This window comes from Helianthus annuus, chromosome 3 (assembly GCF_002127325.2).
Source record: "Helianthus annuus cultivar XRQ/B chromosome 3, HanXRQr2.0-SUNRISE, whole genome shotgun sequence".
Lineage (NCBI taxonomy): Eukaryota > Viridiplantae > Streptophyta > Magnoliopsida > Asterales > Asteraceae > Helianthus > Helianthus annuus.
The window spans coordinates 152282563-152308407 of NC_035435.2; the positions used below are offsets into that span (position 1 = coordinate 152282563).

At 42.6% G+C, this 25845-nt stretch overlaps 1 protein-coding gene across 1 annotated transcript; it reads left to right on the plus strand.

Annotated features, from left to right (window-relative positions):
* The first annotated feature begins 19409 nt into the window (after positions 1-19409).
* On the plus strand, positions 19410-20473 carry LOC110932245 (receptor-like protein kinase HERK 1). The gene is made up of 2 exons (XM_022175596.1): positions 19410-20315; positions 20462-20473. Exons 1-2 carry the CDS (start codon positions 19410-19412, stop codon positions 20471-20473), a joined length of 918 nt encoding a protein of 305 aa, XP_022031288.1.
* The last annotated feature ends 5372 nt before the right edge of the window (positions 20474-25845 follow it).

Genomic DNA, 25845 nt, shown 5'->3' on the forward strand with positions numbered 1-25845 from the left:
GACCCCGCCAGGGGCTGCCGTCCCTTGGACCCTGCTCCCAGGGGCGCTGCCCCCTTGGAACCCCCGTAGAGTACCCGTACACTTCGAATAATAATAACTCAAACAAGCGTGCACTCCCGCACCTCCTAACTTGCTTGATGTGTATTATTATTCGCTTTGATCACCAAGTCAATCCCCGATTACACTAAAATATCTAACAATTTATCCCCAGCATATTACACCACACTAAAATATTTTACTTTAAAAAACAGAATGTGTTTTGAGGAGCAACACTAGATGGAGTTTGCAACTTTTTGGTTACGCTACTTTCGGATTCAAGTCAACTAAACTTTGACACCACCTGCAATTACTCTATATAAGTTAAAAAGTTATTGCCAACAACACTTCGTGTTATTAGAATTTATATCGAGTAGGAATTTGATCTCCTTAACATATGAAAGCGTACTCTACAACCCTATCTTTTTTCGCTATTTTACAAAAGCTAAGTTAATAAATCGAAATACCAATAATCCACTAAACTATCATTCTCCTCCATTCTTTTCCACTTTTGACATAAATTTAGAGATTTCCAACTTATACTAAATGTGAAAATTAAATCAAATACCATCATAAGTTGGATGAAGGTATCAAAAATTCCATAAAACATTGCTACCAATGATTTTAACAAAATAACAAACCTAAATGGGCTGAAAAAAAACAAAAAGAAAAAACAAATCAACTAAGAAAGTAAATAAAGTGTCCATAACTTAAAATTCCAACCTAATTCAAACCTCATCTGCAAGGTTTGAAGTGTTGTTAAGTCCACAACCCATATCTTCTTTTGCACACAAAGGGGCATCTTTTCTCTTCATATACTTTCAAGGATTTTAACTGTTTATACATATGTAAACTCTCTTTAATTCAAGATTAAAAGTAAAAATAACTATTATTCATGAAAGGTTACATACATATACTCTACTCTGCTTTTTGGGCTCCTTTCCTACTTGCAACTACATTGTATATATATGTATTTCATTGCAATATTTAGATATTATAAATCAGAATGCAAAACAAACCAAGAATTGACAATTACATTAATTATTTAATCAAATTTAACTATGCACACTTTTGTAAAACAACTTTTTTTTATGTGAACCTACAGTTTATTTACACATTTTTCATTACAATATAAATGCTTCTTAATACACACACATACGCATACATACAAATATACACATGGCATACGTTCCAATAAACAATTGACACTTACTTCGCGGGGGATTAAGATGTGCGTGTATACATCCCCGATAACGGGTCATACCAGCTTTGGGTAATCGTATATACATATTACAGAGGCTCATAGCAAACATCAAAATTACACAATTAAGCATCAAAATAAAAAATAAGTATCAAAATCAGACCATTATACATCAAAACCTAACAAATTCTATATACACCTGTGTGAGGGATATATAAAATAATTTGAAGAACCTTTTAATAATCAAGAACATTTAATTTCCTAATTGCAAACCATGGGAGAAGCAAAACATAGTAAATGGCAACGAATTTCAATCAAGTTTACCGGTTTCCGGCATGTTTATTGTCGTGATTCAAGAACGTAAATTACGTTGGAAGAAGTGACTACGGTATTCGCCAATGTTAAACTATGTTTGACTGAGCGGAATTTTTCCAGGCACAGATGATAATTGTAGAGACGATTGAAGAAAGTTAAAAACGATAAGTCAGTTCTTTTGTCGTAATACGATCAATCAAACGTAAACTCATTTTAAAATTCTGAGCAGTCACTTCTATTATCGTTATTACGTTCTTGAACGTAAAATTTCTTCAATCAGATTTCTTATATTCAAATTTCAACAAAAAAAATTCAGATCAATAATTTACCAATAAAAGGACAAATCAATTGTAGGAACCGTTCGCGTAAATAAAAATAAAATAAACAAATTTTATTGACAGATTACAATACAGAAATAGGAAAAGCTAACACTATTACAATTACAACTGAAATAAACGACAATACAAGAAGGGGTAGAAACAGAATGGCTGAGTCACGTGTACACACGCTTCCCTTAAAACAAATTCCGAGTCTCCCAAGAGTACTCGTTTTGTTTCCCAGGGTACAACAGCCGAAGCAGCGTACTGCCGGAGTTCGCCTACAACCCGAAGGTTACCTTGAAAACTGCTCGAGAAAGATCAAGAAGCTTTTGAGAGAAAGTGGTGTTTACTGTTGTGTTGCTGGTATTCGTTAGTGAATCCTTCAACAAGGTATGGAGCTGTATTTATACAGCTCCCGGTTTGAAACAGACAAAAAACGAATTAAATGAGAGGTTTAAATTGCATTAAACGTCTTCAATGCAATTTAATACGTCATTTAATTCTCAGTCAAAGCCTATTAACTCGTCAGTTACAAAGCTGGATTGAAACTGCACTGTCATTCAATGCTGGAAGCTTCGCGCGCGCCCAGGTCTGCACACCCATGCGCGGTGCGTCCTCTTGGCTCACTGGCCATGCGCGCATGCGCCACGTCACCATGCGCGGTGCGTCCTCTTGGCTCAAGTCCATGCGCGCGTGCGCCACGTCACTTGTGAGCCTATACGTGCGCGCCACACAGTCGCGCCGTATTGGCTCACTCTGGTGCGCCGCGCACGACACAACAGGACCCATGCATCATGCGCGCAACCGCGCGCCTCCGTGCCATATGTACTCGCGCGCGCATGCGCATGACTGCCACGTCATGCGCCGCATCACCTACCACTTGGTCCTTGCAACCCTTGTGCTCCACCACGCGCACGCGGCGATGCGAGCGTGCGAAGTGCAAAGTGCGCCACATTGCACCTCATCGCCCACGCCACGCGCGCGCGCGTGAGCGTGTGCGAGTTAGGGTGCGGAGTGCTTCCATGAAACAATAAGGATGGAGAGTTCCACCTTAAATACCCATTTAAGTTCCATCTCTCCTCCTATGTGGGACAAGGTGCTACTTTCCCTTTTGTTTCAGCATTCAATGTTTCAAACACCCAACTTTGAGCATCGATATCTCATTCATCTTAGCTCGGTTTTGGACGTGGTTTAGTTCGTTGCGAAGCTCTTCCAACATAGAACACAAACCCACAAATAAATATATAAAACCCGCTCATTTTATTATATTTATTTCTAGTCCAAAGTAGGAAAAAAATCATTTTCCTATATTTGTGAAAAATGCTATTTTCACCTATTTTTCCAACATCAATTACCTTGATGATAAACGTAATTTACCCGTAGAGATTGAAGAAGTATTGGGCGATTTGGTTGCCATTAAGGGTGTTATCCGTTAACAAAGCAAAAGAAATTATATTTAGAATGTGATCGAAGAAGCAATATACAAAAGAATGAAGTGACGTGCCCATGAAACAGATTAATCAAGCGATATGGCGGTTGCAAATTGTAAACGTTGCTGTCGTAACTGTATTGTTGATGCCGTTGTGCGTCACCGTTAAAGTGCTTAGTGAACGCCGTTAAACTGCCGTAACCTTACAACCCGTGTGTATATTGGGAGGGATGACGGTTAGCATGACATCTGTTTTTTAATTTAAGGGTTTTATTCAAGGGGCGTGATGCATAGATACACAACTATTAAGTTAGTAAACATACCCTAAGTTAGTTTTTGTAAGGTTATATAATTCCTGTGTTAATAAAGACTATTAAACCGTTTTAAGCACATCATATTTTTGATGCATTTAAATTGTTTTGTTTATGAGTTGTTGAGTTATATGTCCACTAGATATTAAATTGGTTTTGCCCACTAAATGGTGATTTTTTGGCCGATGAAATAAAAGGGTTGTTACTCTCGATCATATACTAGACACACATACGAGATACAGTGTGCGTGTTCGGTTACAGGGAGTAAAAACCATGGACATAAGTTTTGACAGAATCATCAAATCTAATTCCAAAAAGAGTGACTATGTCTAATCCGATAAATCATTGCGTGTAAGCCGTAAATAGGTTTATTCTAGAACTTTCCATCCCCGCACGGAAGTTACACAACCAAATCTCCAACTTTTCGGGAAGATCATGCAAATCCCTAACTTATCGGAATACATCCTAAGTTAGGGGAAACCCTAATGGAAAAACTATAAATAAAGGTAAACGTATAAGGTATGATCATCTTGCTCTCACACAACTTTCTCCTCTCAATCTTTACTCCCATAAACCGAGACTTATTCTCACGCCGGAGGGTGGTTACAGGAATAACCCCATTCCTGTAACGAGTCCTAACGGTGTTTCTGTTTTGCAGCTAACTGTTCGGGTCACTGATCATCGAAGTCATAACCCGTTATTGCTGTGTAGGTCAGTGTTTCTTCATTGGCGCCATCCGTGGGACCTATTCGGTAACAGTCAGACAGAACCCCATAGCAGAACATAGCAGATCAAACGATGACAAGCAAAAACCTGACGTCGGGGACGAGCCTCGTTACCACCACGCAGTCTCCCCCGGCCATTACTAGGTCACTGGACCCGGAGTTCGAGGCGGAAGGACCGCCGCCAGGTTTCGGCAGCATCACCACTGTCTCTTCTCAGACTGTGGTGACGGATCCGTTTCTTTACGTGCCCTCACAGTTGCAATCGAGGGGGTCAGGGGGAATTAGCGGTAACATGTTCACCCCAATGACAACCACCGGTGCACAGTCTTCACGCCTCGGCTCCATTCCTGTTATTACATCGGCAAACCCTAGCACCATCATGCCACAAACCAGCATGCCTCAGTACTATCAACCTCTGGTTACCAGCTCGATGCCGCCGCTGTACTCTGCGGCGCTTACAACGGCATTGTCAACACCTCCTCACCAGCCGGTTATCATGCACGCTCCTGTCACACCAGGAAACCAAGTATACTTTCCCGGGTACTGTTATGCACCCCCTTATGGGTATTTACCCTCATACGGGGGCTCAATGTACCCGCCTCAAGGAACCGCGCAGGGTAGCACTCAATCGCCATACGCGGCTTACATGCCACCTTGGTGGACTTTCCCAACGTCACAACCAGTTTACACTCAGACGCCGCCGACGGCGGAACCTATTTATGACAGAGGAAACACGGTCAGGCCCCGGGTCTCTCCAATAGGAAACTCCAACCCCATGCCAGACATTACCCCGGGTATAGGCGCTCCACCGGTGCAACCCATAAACGTGGAAGAAGACGAACTCACCAGACCGTACAAGCCGATAGACGCGACTTTCCGGTCTAAGTTCACCCGAAGAATCGCCAAGGCCCCTATCAAGGAGAAACCCAAGATGCCCCAAATGGTTGGCAAATATGATGGCCTCGCCGACCCAGATGACCATCTCAATTTATTAAAAAGTGCCGGCGAGGTAGCCTGTTGGTCCATGCCTTTATGGTGCAAAATGTTCGTGCAAACGCTAGTAGGCGCGGCCCGAGTCTGGTGGGATAGTCTGCCTACGGGCGAAATAGACAGCTTTGAAGATTTAGAGTCCAAATTTATCTTACAATTCAGCCAGCAGCGCAGACACACGAAAGATAGAAATGAGCTCCTCCACATCCGTCGGCGAGACAATGAGACAGTGGAAAACTTTATTATCAGGTTCAATAAGGAAAGTCTGGCAATCCCAGGCGTGACGAATGATTTAGCATGTGGAGCTTTCCTTCAAGGTGTAAACAATGATGAGTTACTGAGGACGCTTCATGGAAGGGACGGCGTGCCCCCAACAATCGATGAAATACTTCGAATAGCCAAAGTGTATGTCATACAAGAGAAGGCAGTGGCAGCTAGCCACGCGGCCAATAGGAAGAAAGAAGCTCTAAAAAACCAGGAGGAGAGGGAGCACCGGGGGTCTAGAGGTAAAAGCAGGGGAGACCGATACCAAAGGAATGATAAAGCAGACACACGGTACGATAGACACCGAAACTCCTATTCAAGAAGTGAGCCGTCAAAACCTCGATCTGAATACCCCAACCTGAGCAAGACTCCGGCAGAAATTTTAGCCTCGGAGAACCTCAAGTTCAACCTTCCAAAACCGCTGAAAGAGAACCCCAACAAAGATACGAGTAAGTACTGTGAGTACCACAAAGGGAGCGGTCATGACACCAACGACTGTTTTCAGCTAAAAAAATAGATCGAATATTTTGTAAAGGCGGGTAAATTGGCACACCTAGTAAGAGATATCAAGCAGGGTCCACCTGTCGTCAAGGAAGAAAACGATAAGGCGGCAGGCAAGAGGCCGCGTGAATTGAATATGGTACACGCGGATATGGGAAAAGGGGCAAAACGGAGCTTCTCCACGCTTGAACCCTGGATGCTAGCAACAATGACTATAGAACCTCGTATGGAGGACTTACACCTTACAACCGATGCCCTAATCATATCCGCTGCAGTGGGAGATTACCGCATGAGGCGAATCCTGGTTGACACCGGGAGCTCAGAGGACATTATCTATGAGCATTGTTTCAACAGAATGCAACCAGAAGATAGGAAACTGCTTGAATCAATGCATGCTCCCATCAAAGGGTTCACAGGGGAAAAGGTTGACCCTATTGGTCAAATTACCTTCCCGGTAACGTTTGGACAAGCACCCAGAGAAAGAACCATACTCCTAACCTTCCTTGTGGTCCGCGCTGAGTCATACCACAATGTGATTATCGGAAGGTTCACCCTGGGGAAGTTGGATGCTATAGTTTCTACGGCACGAGGATTCATGAAGTTTCCTACCCCGCGGGATATTGCAACAGTGTTCCGTGACAAGATTGGAGAGGTATAGGTACCAAAAGATACCCCCAAGGGCCTACCGTAGCTACGGGTCCTGAACGGTGGGTACTAAGCCCACGCCATCCGGACCAAATGGTCACAATCGGGGACACCCTTTCTCCAGAAATTAAAAACGACTTGAAGCAATTGCTAAGAAGAAATGTTGATATCTTCGCTTTCGAACATTCGGACATGACAGGAGTCCCCCGTGATAAAGCAGAGCACAAGCTAGCAACGCTCCCGGGCGTCAAGCCGGTCGCACAAGGTAAACGCAGTATGGCCCCAGATCGAAAGGCAGCGGTTGTCAAAGAAGTACGAAAATTGTTGGAAGCTGGAATCCTCAGAGAAACACTATACCATACATGGGTATCCAACCCGGTAATGGTAAAAAAGCCAGACGGAACGTGGCGAATGTGCATTGATTTCAAAGATTTAAACAAAGCATGCCCCAAAGACGCATACCCACTGCCTGAAATTGATTTGAAGGTCGATTCCTTGGTACCTTACGATATAAGTGTTTCCTAGACGCATATAAAGGGTACCATCAGATCAAGATGTCCAAAGAAGATGAAGAAAAAACGGCGTTTCACACCGATGTGGGCATTTTCTGTTACACAAAGATGCCTTTCGGTTTACGAAATGCCGGAGCTACCTATCAGAGACTCATGGATAAGGTGTTCGAAACACAAATCGGACGAAATTTGGAGGTCTACGTTGACGACCTAGTAATCAAAAGCAGGGAAGAAAAGCAAATGTTAGAGGATATCGAGGAAACTTTCCAAAGGCTTAGAGAATATAACATCAAACTCAACCCAAAGAAATGCTCTTTCGGGGTGGAAGAAGGGAAGTTCCTAGGGGTAGTTGTCACCCGAGACGGTTTTAAAGCTAACCCAGAAAAGGTGGCCGCTATAGCGCGGATGCCTTCCCCACGAACACTGAAGGAAGCCCAAACTTTAAATGGACGGCTAGTGGCGATCAACAGATTCCTGGCAAGGCATGCTGAGAAATCCTTGCCTTTCATTAAAACGTTGAAAGATTTCCTTAACAAGAAGAATTTCAAATGGACCAGCGAAGCGGAAAAAGCCTTGCAAGACATGAAGCGTTTCATAGAAGGATTACCCATGCTGACAGCACCAAGGCCCAATGAGGTGTTAAAGATGTATTTAGCGGCAGCTCACACCGCAGTAAGCGCTGTGCTTATGGTTGAGCGAGACGGGAGACAAACGCCAATATATTACATCAGCCAGGTATTGGCGGGACCGAAACGCGATATCCCACGTTGGAAAAGCTGGTTTTGGCACTTGTACACGCCACGCGGCGATTGAGAAGATATTTCCAAGCACACCGCGTACAGGTCCTAACCAATTACCCACTGCAACAAGTCCTGCACAAGCCAGAGATCTCTGGTAGACTGGCAAAGTGGGCAATTGAACTAGGCGCTTTGGATATTGAATATCAGAAACGAACAGCAGTTAAGGGACAAGTAATCGCCGACTTTCTAGCCGAAATTCCCGAAGGAGAAGCTATCGTGGACCCTGTCGTCCAGGACATCCCGGAATCCAGCACTGCCCGGCAGACCTGGAAACTATACACCGACGGGTCATCAAGTGGAAAAGGATCTGGAGCCGGTTTAATGCTGGTAAGCCCAGACGAGATCAGGCTGATGTATGCCTTACGTTTCGACTTCGAATGTTCTAACAATGAAGCAGAATACGAGGCACTACTGGCAGGCTTAAGAATGGCGAAATCTATGGGAGCAGCAAGGGTAGACGCGTATGTTGATTCGCTACTGGTCAACAATCAAGTAAACGAAACGTACGAAGGCAAAGATGAATCGATGGCAAAATACCTGGCGAAAACAAAAGAAATTATGGCTTCCTTTGATAACGTCACGCTCAATCACGTACATAGAAGTAAGAACCAGATAGCAGATGCTCTCAGCAAACTCGCCACCTCTGGTATGGAAAAAGAAGTCAAAGTCGAAACGTTGCAAACACCCTCAATCGAACCACAGAATGTTTCCGCCGTTGCAGCGGAAGAGCCTTGCTGGTACACCCCAGTGTTCCAATTCCTGGAAACAGGGAAGCTACCTCCCGCCAAGGGCGAAGCACAGAAAATAAAAACGAAGGCGTTGCAATATGAGGCCAATAACGGCGTCCTGTATAGAAAGTCTTACCTAGGACCGCTGTTGCGATGTGTCTCCCCAACAGAAGCAAAGTATCTTATCAGCGAGATTCATGCAGGTCTGTGCGGCATTCACGCCGGACCCCGGGCGGTGGTGGCCAAAATCCATAACGCCGGATATTATTGGCCTGGGATGCACAAAGACGCCGTGATAGAACTTCGGAAATGCCATAGTTGCCAGAAATTCGCTCCTCAAACAATAAGGCCCAAGAACAACTTAGTACCGGTAACAGCAGCATGGCCTTTCCAAAAATGGGCCGTTGATATCGTTGGACCTTTCCCGCCGGCTCCCGGAAAGCTAAAGTACTTAATTGTGGCCGATGATTACTTCACCAAGTGGGTGGAAGCTAAGCCTTTGGCCAAAATAACGGCAGATAACGCTAAAAAATTCCTCTGGGAACACATAGTATGCCGGTTCGGATTGCCGCTATACCTGGTAAGCGACAATGGAACACAGTTTACAGATAGAGTTTTTCAAGAATGGTGCGCCAACCTCCAAATCCAACAAATCTTCACGTCAGTAGCGCACCCCCAGGGGAATGGCCAGGTGGAGCGGACGAATAGAAGTCTGCTGGATGGCATAAAGAGACGACTAGGTCATGAGGGAAGCTCCTGGGTGGAAGAATTGCCAAACGTCCTTTGGGCACACAGAACAATGCCTAAGACGAGCAACAATGAAACCCCTTTTAGCCTAACCTATGGAGCAGAAGCAATGATACCCGCGGGACTGCCGTCACTATGTCGCCTCACTACGGGCGAAGACAATGATAGATCTTTAAGGGAAGGCCTAGACTTACTGGAAGAAAGGCGTGAAGCAGCCGCCATCAGCGAAGCAAAGTATAAGAAGTCATTAGAAAGATACTACAACAAGCGAGTGGCCAAGCAGACTTTCAAAATAGGCGATTATGTTATGCGTGACAACGAAGCAAGCAGGATGGAACCCTTGGGCAAGCTAGGCCCAAACTGGGAAGGTCCCTATGTCATCCAAGAAGACTTGGGTAAAGGGGCCTATCGCTTATCTCGACTAGATGGCACACCTGTACCACGCAGTTGGAACATCGCTCAATTAAGAAAATGTTACTTGTAAGGCCTTGCTCCTAACAGCAAGAGTGAACATCTCTTCGAAACGCAATTGTAACCCACCCACAGCGGTGTCTTTTCATTTTATTTCAGTTCAAGTTTAATAAAAGTCATTTACTTTTGTTTTTTACCATAAGTTACCATCGCACTATGACTGCACAAAATGGTAAAACTACAAACAATACCCTTAAACACGAAATACTTTCAAATACATCAGTCATAGGGTTAATACATACATCGCTGACGGCGGGTATCTTGGTAATAGATATACGAACCGCCACAAAACCGATAGGCATTTTTACACATACACATGACCTATCTTAAGCAAACCAAGTACTTGTCCCTGTTTCTAAAAGCCAACACATGGGAACCAAAAAAGAACATGTTCAAAACACCTACTGATGGAAGTTGGGTGCCATCACCACTGCAGGGGTATGCAGCACCACACCACCATCAACAAACGTGGAAGGATCAACGGCCAAGCTGCCAGATGATTCACCGTCCACTGCCGGAGCCACCATTCCCGAATCGTCCATCAGAACCTTCTTGGAACCACCACCAGAACTACGTTGGTACGAAAAACGGTAACGTTGGACGTGATTAACTGGGATAAGCTCTGTCAAAACATCAGCTGACAAGGATAGCAAACCAGAATCCACTGGTTGAGGATCCTCAGGAACAACACTTTTACAGGCACGATTCGCCCGGGTTGCAGCAACGTTGGGGAGTGGCCTTCTTTTCCGAAGCATCGACTTCGTTACAGGATGCTGCAACTGAAGTAAGCCGTCAGCAGCATCCAGTAGCCGGAAGATTTCGGAAAGTCGCTGTCTATACCTTTTTCGCTCCATCCTGTCCAACTACCAAATAAGGAAAAGGAAGGCTAATTTATAGAGGGGTCAAAAAGTTTTGACAGTGATGACGTTAGAAGCATTAATGGAAAATAATCGTTACACGTCACATTGCCACATTTCTAAAATACGGCGGTGTCAGAAATCATGACATTAGCATTAAAACGTCTGTCAAATCAAAACAGATATTCGCACCAAACCCAAGTAAAACGGTGTTATTAGCAAAGCCATAAAAGTACATAACAAGCAAAGTAAACAAATTTTTTACTCCTCTTCAGACTCCTCCGCAGGGTCCAACATCAAGCGCAGCGATTCTATACCATCTTCATTCACTTTATCCATTAAATCCCCATAACAGGACAAGGGCTCGGTATATGCTGCTTCGAGAGCGTTCGACATGTCACTTTGAAGCTTACCCTTGGCAGCATGAAAGTCAGGAGTTATTTTGTCTAATTGTTGGCACTCCATATAGCCTTTATAAACGCCATCATGATGACCGGACTGATAGGCAGCGGCAGACAGGCGATCAATCAGCGTCGTAAAGGGGGGCGATTCACAGAAATACTCAAACGCCCCCACCAAGCCATTGGTTATCAGCCAATTCCTGTCACCCCGAACAGCCGCCAGCTGGTTAGTCAAGTTATCCACTTCGGCGTTAGACTGTGCCAAAGCATTTTCAACCTCCTTCAGTCGGGAAGCCGACGATGTAGCAAGCCTGTTATTCTAGGTAACAAGAGAATCACAATGGTCCTGAAGCTCTTTAAGTTTTCCCTCTCGCTCCTCCAGCTCCGCCTGTAGTAGTCGTATTTTGGCATGAGAAGCTTCTACTTCAGCTGTCAATCCTTGGTATCGCTCTTGAACCTGAGACACAAAATCAGTGTCAACACGGAACCTTTCCAATTGTGTAGATAATTCGAGTCTCACCTTTTGAGCCTCAGCTATGGCCTTACGCTCCAATTCTTCCTGCACATTCTTGGCCTGAGCCAGAACCCGGTCTTTCTCCGCCATATCGCGGGCCCACATTATTCGCTCCTCAGCAAGGTGGGCAGTCACTCTCTTCAAATCATCTTCAGCTTTGTTTTTCTCTAACAGAAACCTAGTTTCCCTTAACCCAACAGCCTGAAGCTGACTCTCCAAGCGATACTTGTCATCTTTCAGCTCTTGAATAGTAGATCGCGCTTGGTGAAGCTGGGTGTTATCATGCATCCATCTACGCCAGATTTCTGCCAGCCTTCGAGGTTGGCTCACGGAATCCGCTATAGTGGAATTCATCAGATCTTCGTTGTTCAAACCCTCCACGTATGCCGCCTCAGCTAGAGGGTACGGCTGCTCAACCCAGTGTTGAATCACGGGGGGGGGGGGGGGGGAATCAGCCTGGAAGACTCGGCGATTTTCCATTGGGGTTGATAGCGTTTATCCTGAGCATTGGGATCCCATCGGACAGTCGGCAAGAACAGGTCATCAATCAGACGGGCGCCGTCATCAGCAATACCACTGCTTGACCCCCCAGCTTCACTAGAAGCAGCACCGCCGATGCTGGTAACTTCCTGTGCTGCGGATACGGCAGTAACTTCCTTATCAGCAACAGAAAAAATGCTTATGGGTGAGTCAAACAAGGACGGATCAACGCTACATGTCCGGGGTATGAAAATAGGGCCGACTGTAACAACCACAGAGGCGGTAGGCGTCGGAAGCGGCATGGCACAGCTTATAACAGTGGTAACGCTGGCCTTGGTTTTGGGCTCTGTGGGGCCGCCGGTACCGGAGCTAGGCAACGACACCCCCACAGACGATGCAGGGGCTGTTGTAACACTCTCAGTCTGAATACCGCCAGAGATACCTTCACATCAAACGGCATGGTTCAGCAACATGCAGTTCTTAAACCATATCAACATGCAAGGTCGATCAATACGTACCTAGCGGCAGAGCATAAGCAGCTTGTACAGCCTCGAAGGCACTTAAAGTAGGGGCAATAAATGTTTTCCGTTTTTTCGAGGCGCGAACAGGGCTCGTCATAACAGCGGTCGCAGAAATATCTCCTCCAGGAGACGCGGTCTCCTCAATGGAAGAAACAGCTACATTGGTCGCCATATGTTTCTTCCCTGTAAGCTTTATCCGGGTGGACCTCTTTTCCAAAACAGGAACGCCGGTGTTTGGGGCAGCTGGCAAGGGGAAATGTATACAACCGGGTCCGCTGGTATAGCGGGTAAAATAAACTGCTCCAGATGCATCCCTAGTACACCCAATTCCCCTTCATCCAGCACGCGGTCAGCGGGCCTCAACGCAAGGTGTCGCGGAGGATCAACAAAATCAAACATACTCCATTCCCCTGTGAATTATACGTACATCATTTTTTAAAAATCTAAGGAAAATGTGACCAAAGGTAATTAAACATACCTGCATCATCCCTTTGAAACGAAGGATACTGCCTAATATCACGCCACAACAAACTCATGCCTGCCATCACCAGGGCACCTTCAGGGATCACCGTGTACTCGAAAGGACGACCACACAATTTCGTGTACGGGACATTGGACACATACGCATCCTCCGAAGGACCGTCATCCTTGACCTTATCCTTCGGCCCCTTTTCCCTCCAGTACATCTCACCGGGAATAACAGAGGCATCAATATAGAAAAACTTTTTCTTTCAATCCTTGTCTCTAGAACTGGTAGGAATGTCCCTAAGACAGGACACATCGGTATCTCTCCGGTCAAAGGTAAAGAAGGGGGATTTCCATACAAGAACGAACAAGGCCCTAAATACCACTAGTTCCGGAATATGACCTAGGGAAATGCAAGCAAATTCGAATTGGCGAAGTTTCACCAACCCAAGTGGATGTAATTGAGAAATGTGAATACGGTAATAATCAAGCACCAATTTAAGAAACTTGGTAATGGGCAATCGAAAACAATGTGATTTTGCCCGATTTCAGTGGAAACGCGGTGTCCGTTTTGGACGGCAAAACAGGGTTCCATTCGGCCCGGATGCCGTAGTCTTGCACAAGGTTGTTGTAAGATGTCACACCCCACTTACAGAAAAGAGCATCGGTGGTGGCGGAAGCAGAGGAAGACGACTCACCAGGTTTAGAAGCCATTTTTGAAATGGGGGAAATGAAAAACAAAGGGTGTGAGGAAAGGAATTTGAATCCTCATATATATAGAAGTGTTACTTATATACAAAGGAAACTTTTCAAATTCAAAAAGGCGTACGGACGGCAATACGTGTCCAAACAGGGTAAATACAGTTGTCATCCCAATGATGACCTAACTGTCACGTCCTATCTTGTCGCCGTCACTTCCCCACAACGGCACTACACCCAACGAACTTGGTATTAACCATAATATACTAACTTTTTTTTTCTCCTAGTCCGAGCTCATGAAATTCTTTTCATAAACTCGGACTGGGGGGACATGACGAGGTATGACCCGCATCGGCCAACCCGACCCGGTCATTACCTATTATTTTAATATAAACAGATAATTATAAATGATTATTCTAGAACTTTCCATCCCCGCACGGAAGTTACACAACCAAATCTCCAACTTTTCGGGAAGATCATGCAAATCCCTAACTTATCGGAATACATCCTAAGTTAGGGGAAACCCTAATGGAAAAACTATAAATAAAGGTAAACGTATAAGGTATGATCATCTTGCTCTCACACAACTTTCTCCTCTCAATCTTTACTCCCATAAACCGAGACTTATTCTCACGCCGGAGGGTGGTTACAGGAATAACCCCATTCCTGTAACGAGTCCTAACGGTGTTTCTGTTTTGCAGCTAACTGTTCGGGTCACTGATCATCGAAGTCCTAACCCGTTATTGCTGTGTAGGTCAGTGTTTCTTCAAGTCATATGGGTTCTCTTATACCAATAATGTTCTTGCCGCTGACTTATTTCTTAACAAAGTCTGAAAGACTAACAAAGTTGACATATATGATGATTACACCCATATTAGTCAGCTTACTTTCTCAATAGGCTGAAAGTCGATGCCTTGTAATAAATAATAGTCAAAACAATCCCAATACATAAAGCCCTCAAATGATATTTCAAGGTCAAAATTACTCCTTTGGCTTTCAAACTGAAACAATTCAGCCACCAACCATCCATCTTCTCTGACATCTGCGAGGCATGAAATCGAACATTTTTTCTCCTCTTCCAATTTGTATCTGATGCCTAAAAAACATGGTCTGGTATGCAACACTTCAACAGAATGTTTATGTGATTTCTGGTGACAAGAATTGAGCTTGGACACGTGCTTTAAATTTCCCATTAACTGTACATAGCACTTGCCTGCAGCAAATCTGCAAAAAGAAGCAGGAATATTGATACATTGCATTATGCATAAGACACAGTTTCAAAAACTTAGAAAGAAAAGAGGAAGACAAGTACCTTGAAGTCTTTTCGGACACACGTTCGTAACATATAGATGAGTTTGCAGTTCTTATGAGCCACTCAGTTGCAGAAATCATTTCACAATGTTCTCCATTCTTATTTAAGGAAAACCACTGTTCAATAAACATATAGGATGATGAGTAAATATATCATAGGAAAACCACTTTTCGGACACACGTTCGTAACATATTGATTCCGGGGTTTAGTGCGAATTAGATTGTTTGATTGTTACACGATTCGGGTAATCGTGGGTTTGAGATTTATTGAAACCAAGAAAGTAAAAGTTTAGTAGAAGTGAAGATTGTTCGGCAAGAAGTCATGTCAGGAACACCCGGACAAAATCCAATAATAATACAGAAAGAAGGAACTTTCCCAGTTTCAGTGTCCGATTCTGAAACCAACAAACTATACGGTTTGGGCTATTCTTATCAAGACGATTCTTGAAGCGAATGGTTTATGGGAAACGATTGAACCGGCAGAAAATGCAACGGTAGACACTAAGAAAGATAAGTCTGCAATTGCATATTTGTTTCAAGCAATACCAGAAGATGTTGTATTGCAAGTTGCAAGTTGTAAGACTGCAAAGGAAATTTGGGATAATCTAAAGGTTAGACACGTTGGCGTTGATCGGGTACAAAAGGCGCATATGCACACGCTATTATCAGAATTTGAATTGTTGCAAATGAAGGATGATGACACTATAGACTCCTTCACCGCAAAGATAAACAGTGTAGTTACCCGGGCAAGCGAACTAGGGACAACACTGAGTCAACCGACTCTAGTATGCAAACTCCTAAATGGCGTACCGGATAAGTTTACTCAAATCGTTGCCTCCATGGAACAATACTCCGATCTAGAAACTATGACGCTAGAAGAAGCGGTCGGAAGATTAAAAACGTATGAAGAAAGGTTAAAGTTGAAGAAAAAATAAAGCCCGATGAACAATCTAGAAGAACTTTTGTATGCGGGTCAAGAACAACATATTGAGAATCATGGACGAGGGAGATTCCGTCCTTCACGAGGCCGAGGGAGAGGAAATTATCAACATAGGGGTGAAGGACACACCTCTTACGAGTCGGAAGGAACCGACAAACCACAAAGTGATGATAGCAAGCAAGAGACACCGACTATGAGAGATAAGTCGAAAATCACTTGCTACAGATGTGAGAAACTTGGGCACTATGCCTATGAATGCCCAACCAAGAAAACCAAAGAAAGTGAGACACTATTGGTCGAAATAGAAGAAGATGATGATGAACCGGCACTTCTGATGTGCCTAGACACTGAAGAGAAATAGAAACGTGAAACTTGGTCGTGTGATACGATCAAGGGGAAGAACCGTGTGATGCGGAGATAACCTGTGAAAGGGATAACAAAACAGTCCAGTGAGTGGATCGGATCAAAGCGAAGAATCTGTGAGGGAAGCAATCAATAATGAAGAACTCGTTGTGAGAGACAACCGTGAAGAAGATAAATCAAGGAGAAGACACGCGTATCCTGTGACTGGGTCAGAAGAAGGATTATTGTGTGATACAACCACAAGAGAGATCTGAGTGAGTCAGTTTATCAAAATCTATGCGAGATGGATTTAATTCATGTGATATGATGGTGGGGAAGTTAATCAAGACCGGTGGAGTTCACGTTGAGACAACTACATAAGAAAAGGTTCGTGTGATACAAATCAAGTACGGTCAAGACAAGTGTGAAGCAAAATATTCGTGTGAAGCGAGTTCGAATGAAACAAGGTTCGTGAGGAGCAAGGTTGGTGAATAAGAAGATTCATGTGAACTGTTGGACACCGAGAAGATTCGAGAAGATAAAGCTACTCGGAGTTCAAGATCTACAACAACTCAAGGATGTTCGAGATTAGGGGGGTGAATGAAGTTACTAATCCCTTCACATCCTAAGTTAAAGGGTTGTTCGGTAAATAGTTAATAGATAGTTTGTATTGTAATAAGATTAGAAAGATAAGTTCGGGGACTGAAAGTGGCAAATTGAAAGTCTATAACCTACATCTGAAAGCATACGACGTATCTAGGAGACACATCGATTCAGAAGAGGCGCCAAACATCAGACATGTCGATTCTTCATGAGACGCAACTGTTCGAGACACAACCTTTCGATTAGTATAAATAGGCATTAGATTTCGATTGTAATCATTCATTCATGTATTCAGATATTCAGTTTATATATTCAAGTTATTCGATTGTCTAGAGATCAAAGATCATTTCGGGCCAACATTTATTGGGTCTCCCTTGACAATCTGGTTCTAGTCTAGCTAGAGGTGAACCAAAAAAAAAAACCCGGTCTGGGGACCGAAACCGCCCAAACCGGTTCTGGTTTGGAACTGGTACAAGCTAAACCCGTTCGGCTTGTAATGCAAACCGTAGGTTTCACACCAGTCCCCCTCCCTCGCATCAAAAACCAACTGAGCCAGTTTTTACACAAACCGACCACCAAACCGATAAAAACCGATCAGTTTTATATAAAAGTATAATTTTATTATAAAAACATTATATAAAAAACTTTTACAAACCGGTTTCTACACATACACATTAATGAAAATTAATAAAAGCTCAATTTTATATAATATTTTTTTAAATGTGCGTGCACAACTGGTTTACTTCGAATCTGAAGAAAAAAAATTAAAACATACTGAGAATAGTGGAGAATTTAGAATGGACAAGCTGCACCAAAACAGAAACAAAGTTTCATTTTAGAAACCAACTTCCGGTCAGGTGTAAGAAAGAAACCAAATAGTGTTAGTAACAGTTGTAACAAATAGTGTGTTGGTGCAGTCATCTGTCGCCTTCGTCTAATGTCGAGTCCGGGTTACGATGCGGATCTAATGTCGAGTCCGGGTTACGATGCGGATCTGGTCAAGCATGATGTCATCATGTTTAATGATGACATCATGTGACATCATCAAAATACTATGATCATCAACAACAGTAAACGACAAAGTGATTTTAGAATTGAAAGTGTGAAGTAGATGCTTTGTTGTGATTGGACCCTTGGATGGTCCAATGAACATTCACCAAACAAAGGTCCAATTATATGAAGTTCACAATATGACAAAAGGCTCAAAAGGTTCATTTGAATAGTCAACATGTTGAATCGCTTATGTGGAATCAAGATGAATCGCTTATTTGACATTATGTCGGATCGCTTTTACGGCATCAATATGGATCGCTTATTCAGTTATTGTATGAATCGCTTTTGTGGTCTGTCACATGAGCGATCCTAGTTTAGTATAAATAGGCTTGATGTTCATTTCATTTGTAACAACTTTCAGATCTGATACCGAGGTATTGTCGGTTTTTTTCCTTGTAATCGAAACGTTGTAAAATCAATATACAAGAGGATTTAAGTATGATACAAGCTGTGTACGCATCCGTTTCCTTGTTTCCGCCTCTGAAACGGAGTTGAGCTCTTCCGAACGACTCGTTTAGGTCGAAATCCGATCCTACATAGTGTTTTCCAGTAGTGGCAGTTTTTATAAAAAGCCACTGGCAATCAATAATATTATTTCTTATCAAAGATACATCTTCACTATATTAATTAGGAACCATTTTCAAAGAAGAAATTACAATTCCTGCTTTATATTCTTTTAAAAAGTCTGGGTCCTTAAGAGCACATGTTATTGATGTCAATCTGTCATCCTTTTCGCAGAGTGACGTATATATATATATTTATATTTCGTATATGATTGAGCCATGAAACTTTTTTTGATTTGATTATACAAGCTTCTGTATATAGTTTACTTAAGGGACCTGATTCAAACCGAGTGATCTGTTTGATAATAGCTTACTAAAAGCAGATTTTAGACTTGGAGCAGTCATGTTTTCTTCTTAGCTAGTTCAAAGGAAAGATATTAACTACCCAAGTTAGATTGTAGTATGCTATCCTTTGGTAGTAGTTGACTCATTCTATGGTGATGATAAATTGAAAGCTACATATATATGTTCAAATGAGCATGATCCTTGCCTGTTCAAAAAGAAGACTGGATATGATATAACATATTGAATTTGTACTTATTTATTCAGTTCATTAGAGGCAAGATGGCATGGACAGAGGGAGCTACATATCATCTGTTAAATATCTCACCAGCTACTCAACAACTAAATATTTACAGGTGCTTTCCTGTTTTTGTTCATTCATAATGTTTGCCATAAAAGAATTCAAACACCTTAGAATTGAACTTAGAGCTATTAAATTGGCCACCAACAACTTTGATGACAAAAACTACGTCGGGAAAGGTGGATTCGGGAAGGTGTACAAAGGAGAACTTGTCCATTCAGAGGTGCGGACCATGGTTGCTATAAAACGCTTAGATCGTGCATTTGGTCAAGGTGACACGGAGTTTTGGAAGGAGATCATGATGCTTTCCCTTTACAAACATGAAAATATTATTCCTCTCGTAGGTTTTTGTGATGAGAATGATGAGAAAATAATAGTGTACGAGTATGCATCCAACAAGAGTCTCGACTTGTACCTAAGCAACACTAATCTCACATGGATTCAACGCCTCAAGATATGTGTAGGGGCTGCTCGTGGGTTAGAGTACCTACATAATCTGAAGGGCACACAACATAGAATATTACATCGTGATATTAAGAGCTCCAACATCTTGTTGGATGAAAACTGGAAAGCCAAGATTTCAGATTTTGGTCTTTCCAAGCTTGGCCCCGCAAACCAAGAATACACATTTCTTGTGTCCCACGCAGTGGGCACTGTTGGATATTGTGATCCTCTATATGCAGAGTCGGGATTTTTGACAAAAGAATCAGATGTCTACTCTTTTGGTGTTGTGTTATTTGAAGTCCTGTGTGGGAGGTTGTGCATGAGTTACAAAGATAAGCATCAGCCCCTTGTGGGGCTGGCACGGCAAAGCTTTGAACAAAACAGACTCGATGAAATTATTTTTGATCATATAAAGGAACAAATAAATTTAGAGTCATTAAAAGTGTTTGCATCAATAGCATATAAATGTTTAAAAAGAGATCGTGAAGAACGACCAACAATGACCCAGATCGTGAAAGAGCTTGAAATTGCACTTGAAGCCCAGGTATGGTTTCTTACTTCTTTTATGTTTATTTTCCTACATCAATAACCAACAATTCCACACTTATATCTTCAGCAATCTGATAACTCTTAGCAGCGGAAGATTATCACTTGTCTGATAATCATTAACATCCGAACTGGATCTATTAGGTTTGGAAGTGAATTCCATATTAACCTTGATCATGAACACGATAATAAACGCACACACAAAACAGAACGGAAATAAACTGAAATGGATATTGTGAAAATATCTTGGTGTCGGCAAAGGTTGCCAGCAAATGTCTATTTATACACGAAGAGGTGTCGGTTGATATGGTGGTTATTCTTTGACGGGAATAACTGCCGGTTTGAACCGTTATTCATCAACCGTTATACCTCTTCTCTTATTTGCTACATATATACATAACATAAGTTTAATTATCCTAAGTACATTAAAACACATAATTAAGTTTATAATCTAATACACTCCCCTAAACTTAATTATGTTTAGAAGCATGTATGAGGACACTCCGGGTCGTTTTGCCTGCATCTTCTTCATCCCTTCCCAGCCTTGTGTTCCTCTCCGTTTGATCCGCAATAGTGCCTTGGATTTCATCATCTTGACTTCAGATTTTTTCAGATCCATCACCTTCTTCACTATCTCTTTCTCATACACTCTTGTCTGAGTATATTTAAACTTATAGTAATAAACTAAAACATTTAAATACGTTGCATACATCATCCTCATAAATTCCCATTTCATTACTAATCGTCCTTCTGTCGTGTAAAATCCTTCTTCTGTCACTAAAGCCTTCCTTTCTTTGTCGCTAAAGTGTATCACTGAGTCTGTATTTCTTTTCTGTCGATGCATGAATACATTCTCTAAAACAGAGTGTAGGTCCCTGTTTCGGGATCAAAACCGTGATTTTCGTGATTATGTTCAAAGACGGAAGAGATTAGAGATGATAAACAAACAACTTTGTATTAATCCGGTAGTAAAACTGATGTGCGTGTAGTGTAATATAATTTTAGATATATTTTTAAGCCCTTTTTACACTTTTAGCCAAGTTTTAAATTTATAAAACACGATATTTACTAACACTAAACACACATATGGGCAAGTGCACCCATCGTGGACGTAGTATAGTGTTGGTAAGATACCGAGGTCGTCCAAGGACACAAGAGCTTTTAATACCGGTTTATCCTCAACGTCTAATCAAATCAAAAAGTTAGAAAAATGTTTTAAACTAAGAAAAATAAAAACTAACTAAATGCTGAAAAATAAAATAAAAATAAAAACAGATAGACAAGATGAATCACTTGGATCCGACACGTGTATTAGTATAACCTTTGATTATTTTCGCACTTTTGCACTTGTTTAAGAGATTATCTTAGTTATTGTAGTAGGCCCCTTTTTCGGAGGTGACGTTACCCTCAACCCAGTAGTTTGAGTCAGCAAGGATACAATCCTAAAGGGTTGGATTATTGAAAGATAATTAATTAAGTTATTAATGCAAATTATGGTAGGCCCCGCTTTTGGCGGTGACGTTACCCTCGGCTAAGTAGTCTGAGTCAGCAGGGATACAGTCCTAAATAGCCGGGTTATAGTATTAATAGTAGTTAACTTATGAGGGGGTCAAAGAGTTTGGATCCCCGCCATCCAATACCTATGGGCATTGAAGGAGATCCTACTAAATTTGACCCAGGTCCCAAGCAGGACCTCTAAACGCTGAACAAGGGCAAGACCCTTACCAAACCGTTCCCTTAACCCCCGACCAGGTAGCCAACATACCTCCATATAGACCGTGGAGATATGAATGGTGAAAATCTTTTATTTTATATAGACAGTAAAATAACGCCAAGACACCACGGACAAACGATAAGGAAAGATCACCTTCAACATAAGTAACTAGTTATTAAAGTCATTAATACAAAACCAAATAAAAAGTGCAAAAGATTAAAAATAAAAAGTATTATACTAAACACTTGTCTTCACCAAGTGATGTAAGAGACTTAGGCAAACATGGCCTTGATTGTCAAGAACTCTTACGATCAATCTTGGATCCCGAGACGACTCACACACTCTATGATGGACAATGGATGATGGTGGTGGATGATGGTGTTATGGTGGTGGTGGGTGGTGGATGAAGTGTGAGAGAGGTGGTGTGCCAAGGGATGAGAGAGAATGAAGCCAAGCTCCTCTATTTATAGGCTGAACAGAACGCTGGACACGGCCCCGTGTTCGCTGAACACGGCCCCGTGCCCGTCTGACATTCTCTCTCTTCATTAATTGTAATTGCGAATTACAATTAATGCGCCTGCTGTACTTTCAACACGCCCCCGTGTCCGCTGGGCACGGCCCCGTGGTGAGCAATGGAAGCTTCTACTGGTTTGTCTTTTCTGCTGCTTCCTGGGCACGCCCCCGTGTTCGCTGGACACGGGGCGTGTTCAGGCTCTGTTCTCTTCTCTTTGTCTTGGGAGGTGCCGTTGAGGGTCCGGGCAGTTCACTTTTGTTCCTTTTCTTGTATTTATGGTAGATTTAGTAGTCTTTTTGCTTCTTTTGTGATTTTGAGCTCATTTCATCCTGAAAATACAAAAGGAAGACAAAAACACTTTTTTTCCAACATTAGTACTTAAAAAGGGTTAGTTTTATGCCTTAAATGATGTGTTTTATATGTTGCATTTTACACACATCAAATACCCCCACACTTGAACTTTTGCTTGTCCTCAAGCAAAACTCTTTTAATGTGGCTTACACTCCCAAATGGAATAGGTAGAAGAGAAGTTTTTTAACTTGTCCTAGAGTGTCGGGAATCCAAGGTTTGTATAGGTTTTATTTTTATTTTATTTACAATCTTATTCGTCATGGTTTATTTTGAACTTTACATAAGATAAACTACTTAATTTGGCATAGCATGCCTTATTAAAATTCCATTTATATACAAGTTCACATACCTCACGGGAGATCACTCAATCACTCGGCCGAAGGTGTATATTTAAGTGAATCGCTCGAGAGCGGCACGGATTTACATTTTCCATATGCTTGCCAAGCGATCAATCCTCCTCCTTTTTAACTTTTACCTTTGTAAATATCAAGAGGTCTTTTGGGGTGAAGGCTTGGGTTTAAAGGTGGGTGGTTGGTTAGTGGTTAGTAAAAAGGGCGAAAATCGTAACAAGTGTCGGTTTTCGTAAAATACCTTATTTTTGGTGACATTTATTTTTGAAGTATTTCTCCAAACAAGCTTTTTGTAGCTTTTTTTTTTTTTTTTTTTTTTTTTTTTTCGTCACGTAAAGGGTATGTTTATGAAAAACCGAGTCTGTTACTAAAATAAAGGTGAAAAAATGAAAAAGGTTTTTGGTGGGTAGAAAATTGTTTTGGGGGTAATGAAATGAAAGGTTTAGGCTCAAAGGGGTTTTCTAGGGGGATTTTGGGTAGGTAAAAAAAATGAAAAATAATGGTTTTGAAAGAAAAATAGTTAGTCCTAATGCCTCCATCATTTACTTACTTGGGTTTAAGTTGGTAAGGACCGGGAATGTATCGTCGTGGCAAGTTCTAGATTTGTAAAGACCGAGCGGCTATTCACACAAGAAACGAAAAATGAGCATTTAATCTAAATATGTATATTTTTATGCTCAATAAAGGCTCAAAACTCACTTTTTGTGGGAATGGGTTTTTAATGTGACCAAGCATATATAATCGAATTTTAGCTAGACTTGTTATACCGTTTCATAATTTTCTTATGTTAGTTCTTTTTATCACGACGCTATCGGTTGTAAGTTTGTAAAAATATAACCCTTTTATACTTGTTATTCCCAACTTAAACTAAGACAAGTAAATAAAAAATGAAAAAGTTTTTGAAAAAAAATTTGGGGTGTTTAGCGGTTCCAATAGAGTTTTGTGTAAGGCTTGTTTTAGGATTTTGCAAAATTCCAAGGTTTTAGCATCCCCCCCACACTTAAATTACACATTGTCCTCAATGTGTCCAAAAATAGAGTTTTTGGTTGATTAGAATATGTAAAAGTGTGTTTAAAAACAAAGATTTGTGTTACTGGCACTCTGGACACGGCCCCGTGTTCATTGAACACGGCCCCGTGGAGAACTGCCAGTAACGAAGAACTTACAGAGGGTGAACACGGGGGCGTGTCGGGTGAACACGGCCACGTGTTCGACAAAAATCTGCAGGTCAGTAGCCAAACAGCAGATCTGGGAGATGGACACGGGGGCGTGTCGGCTGAACACGTCCCCGTGTGGACAGTCTGTTAGCCAGAAAAGTATGGTTTTCTCCCGGTTTCTTCCTCCTAGGGCTGCGAATGCTAATGTTTAGCATTCTAACCCTTGCATTGCACCTGTTCAAGCATTCAATACCATCCAACCAAGCACCAAACATCCTAATCTTACCATAGTTAAACATTATCCAACACAAAGTAAAAATAAAAAGAAAAGAGTTAAGGAAAGTAAATTGTCTTAACAAATGGCACGCAGGCCATGAATTGTTCGATAGGAAAGGGTAATCAAACCTGTGGGCTCATAACCAGCTAGCCCTTTGCTCCTCCCGGCCTCCTACTCCATATCTTCATCACTGTCTTCACCTCCGCCTCCCTGCCTCGCCATGTACTCCCGGATGCTACCGATGTCATCTTGTATGTCGTTGACGCTGCGTTCGATAGCTCCCACCCGGAGATGTGTGTTGTTGGCAAGGTTGTAGGTGTTCCGAGTGCACATGAGGTTTTCCTGCAAAAGATCATGCAAACTTTGGAAATTAGGAAAACCGTCTCCTTGAGAGGAGGATTGACCCGGATCGCCTTGGGGAGGGTATTGGAAATGTGGAGGTGGTGCGTGAAGAACTAGAGCCTCTTGCGGGTTCCATGCGTAGCCTTGCGTCCTTTGAAAGCTCACCGTCCCGTCCTCCGCTTCATAGAGCAAGTTCAGGGCCCGGCAGATATGGTAATCAACCCGTCCCGACCATGGGCTCCTTTCGAAGGACTTCGGGATGTTCGCGAAGTGCTTGAAAAGACGGTACACCCATCCCCCGAAGAAGATTGGTGTAGGAGCAGTGGCAAGGCGGTTTAAGTGCATGTTCCGCAGTAGGAGGTAAGAAACATCGAGAGGCTTCCGGTTATGGATGCAGTGGAGGACAACCAAATCTCTAACCCCAACAACGCCACTACTGTCATGGCGTTGGTTCAACGAGTACGTGAGGAGCCTGTGGATGTAACGGTATAGCGGGTCCCTTAGTTTGGTACTCTTTGTGCTGCTGGAGTTATAGATCCCTTCACCGATTTGTGCCCATGCTGCTTGACGTTCACTTGCGTCCAAATCTCGCAACCCCCCGGTATTCTCTTCGTTCCCCGCTTCTTCATCTTTGTACAGCCCAATGATTGATCCGAACTGCGCCATGGAGGTTCTATAGGTCGTACCCCCACATCGAAACTCGACCGCATCGTGATCAAACGGGTCGCGTCTCGAGTTGAAGATAAACGTACTATAGAACTCCAATGTGCATTGGTGGACCGACCGAAGTCGGGTAGTCAATGCAACGTGCAGCGGACCCGTC

Coding starts and splice junctions, on each gene's coding strand:
- LOC110932245 (XM_022175596.1), top strand. CDS start 19,410: ATGTTTGCCATAAAAGAATTCAAACACCTTAGAATTGAACTTAGAGCT.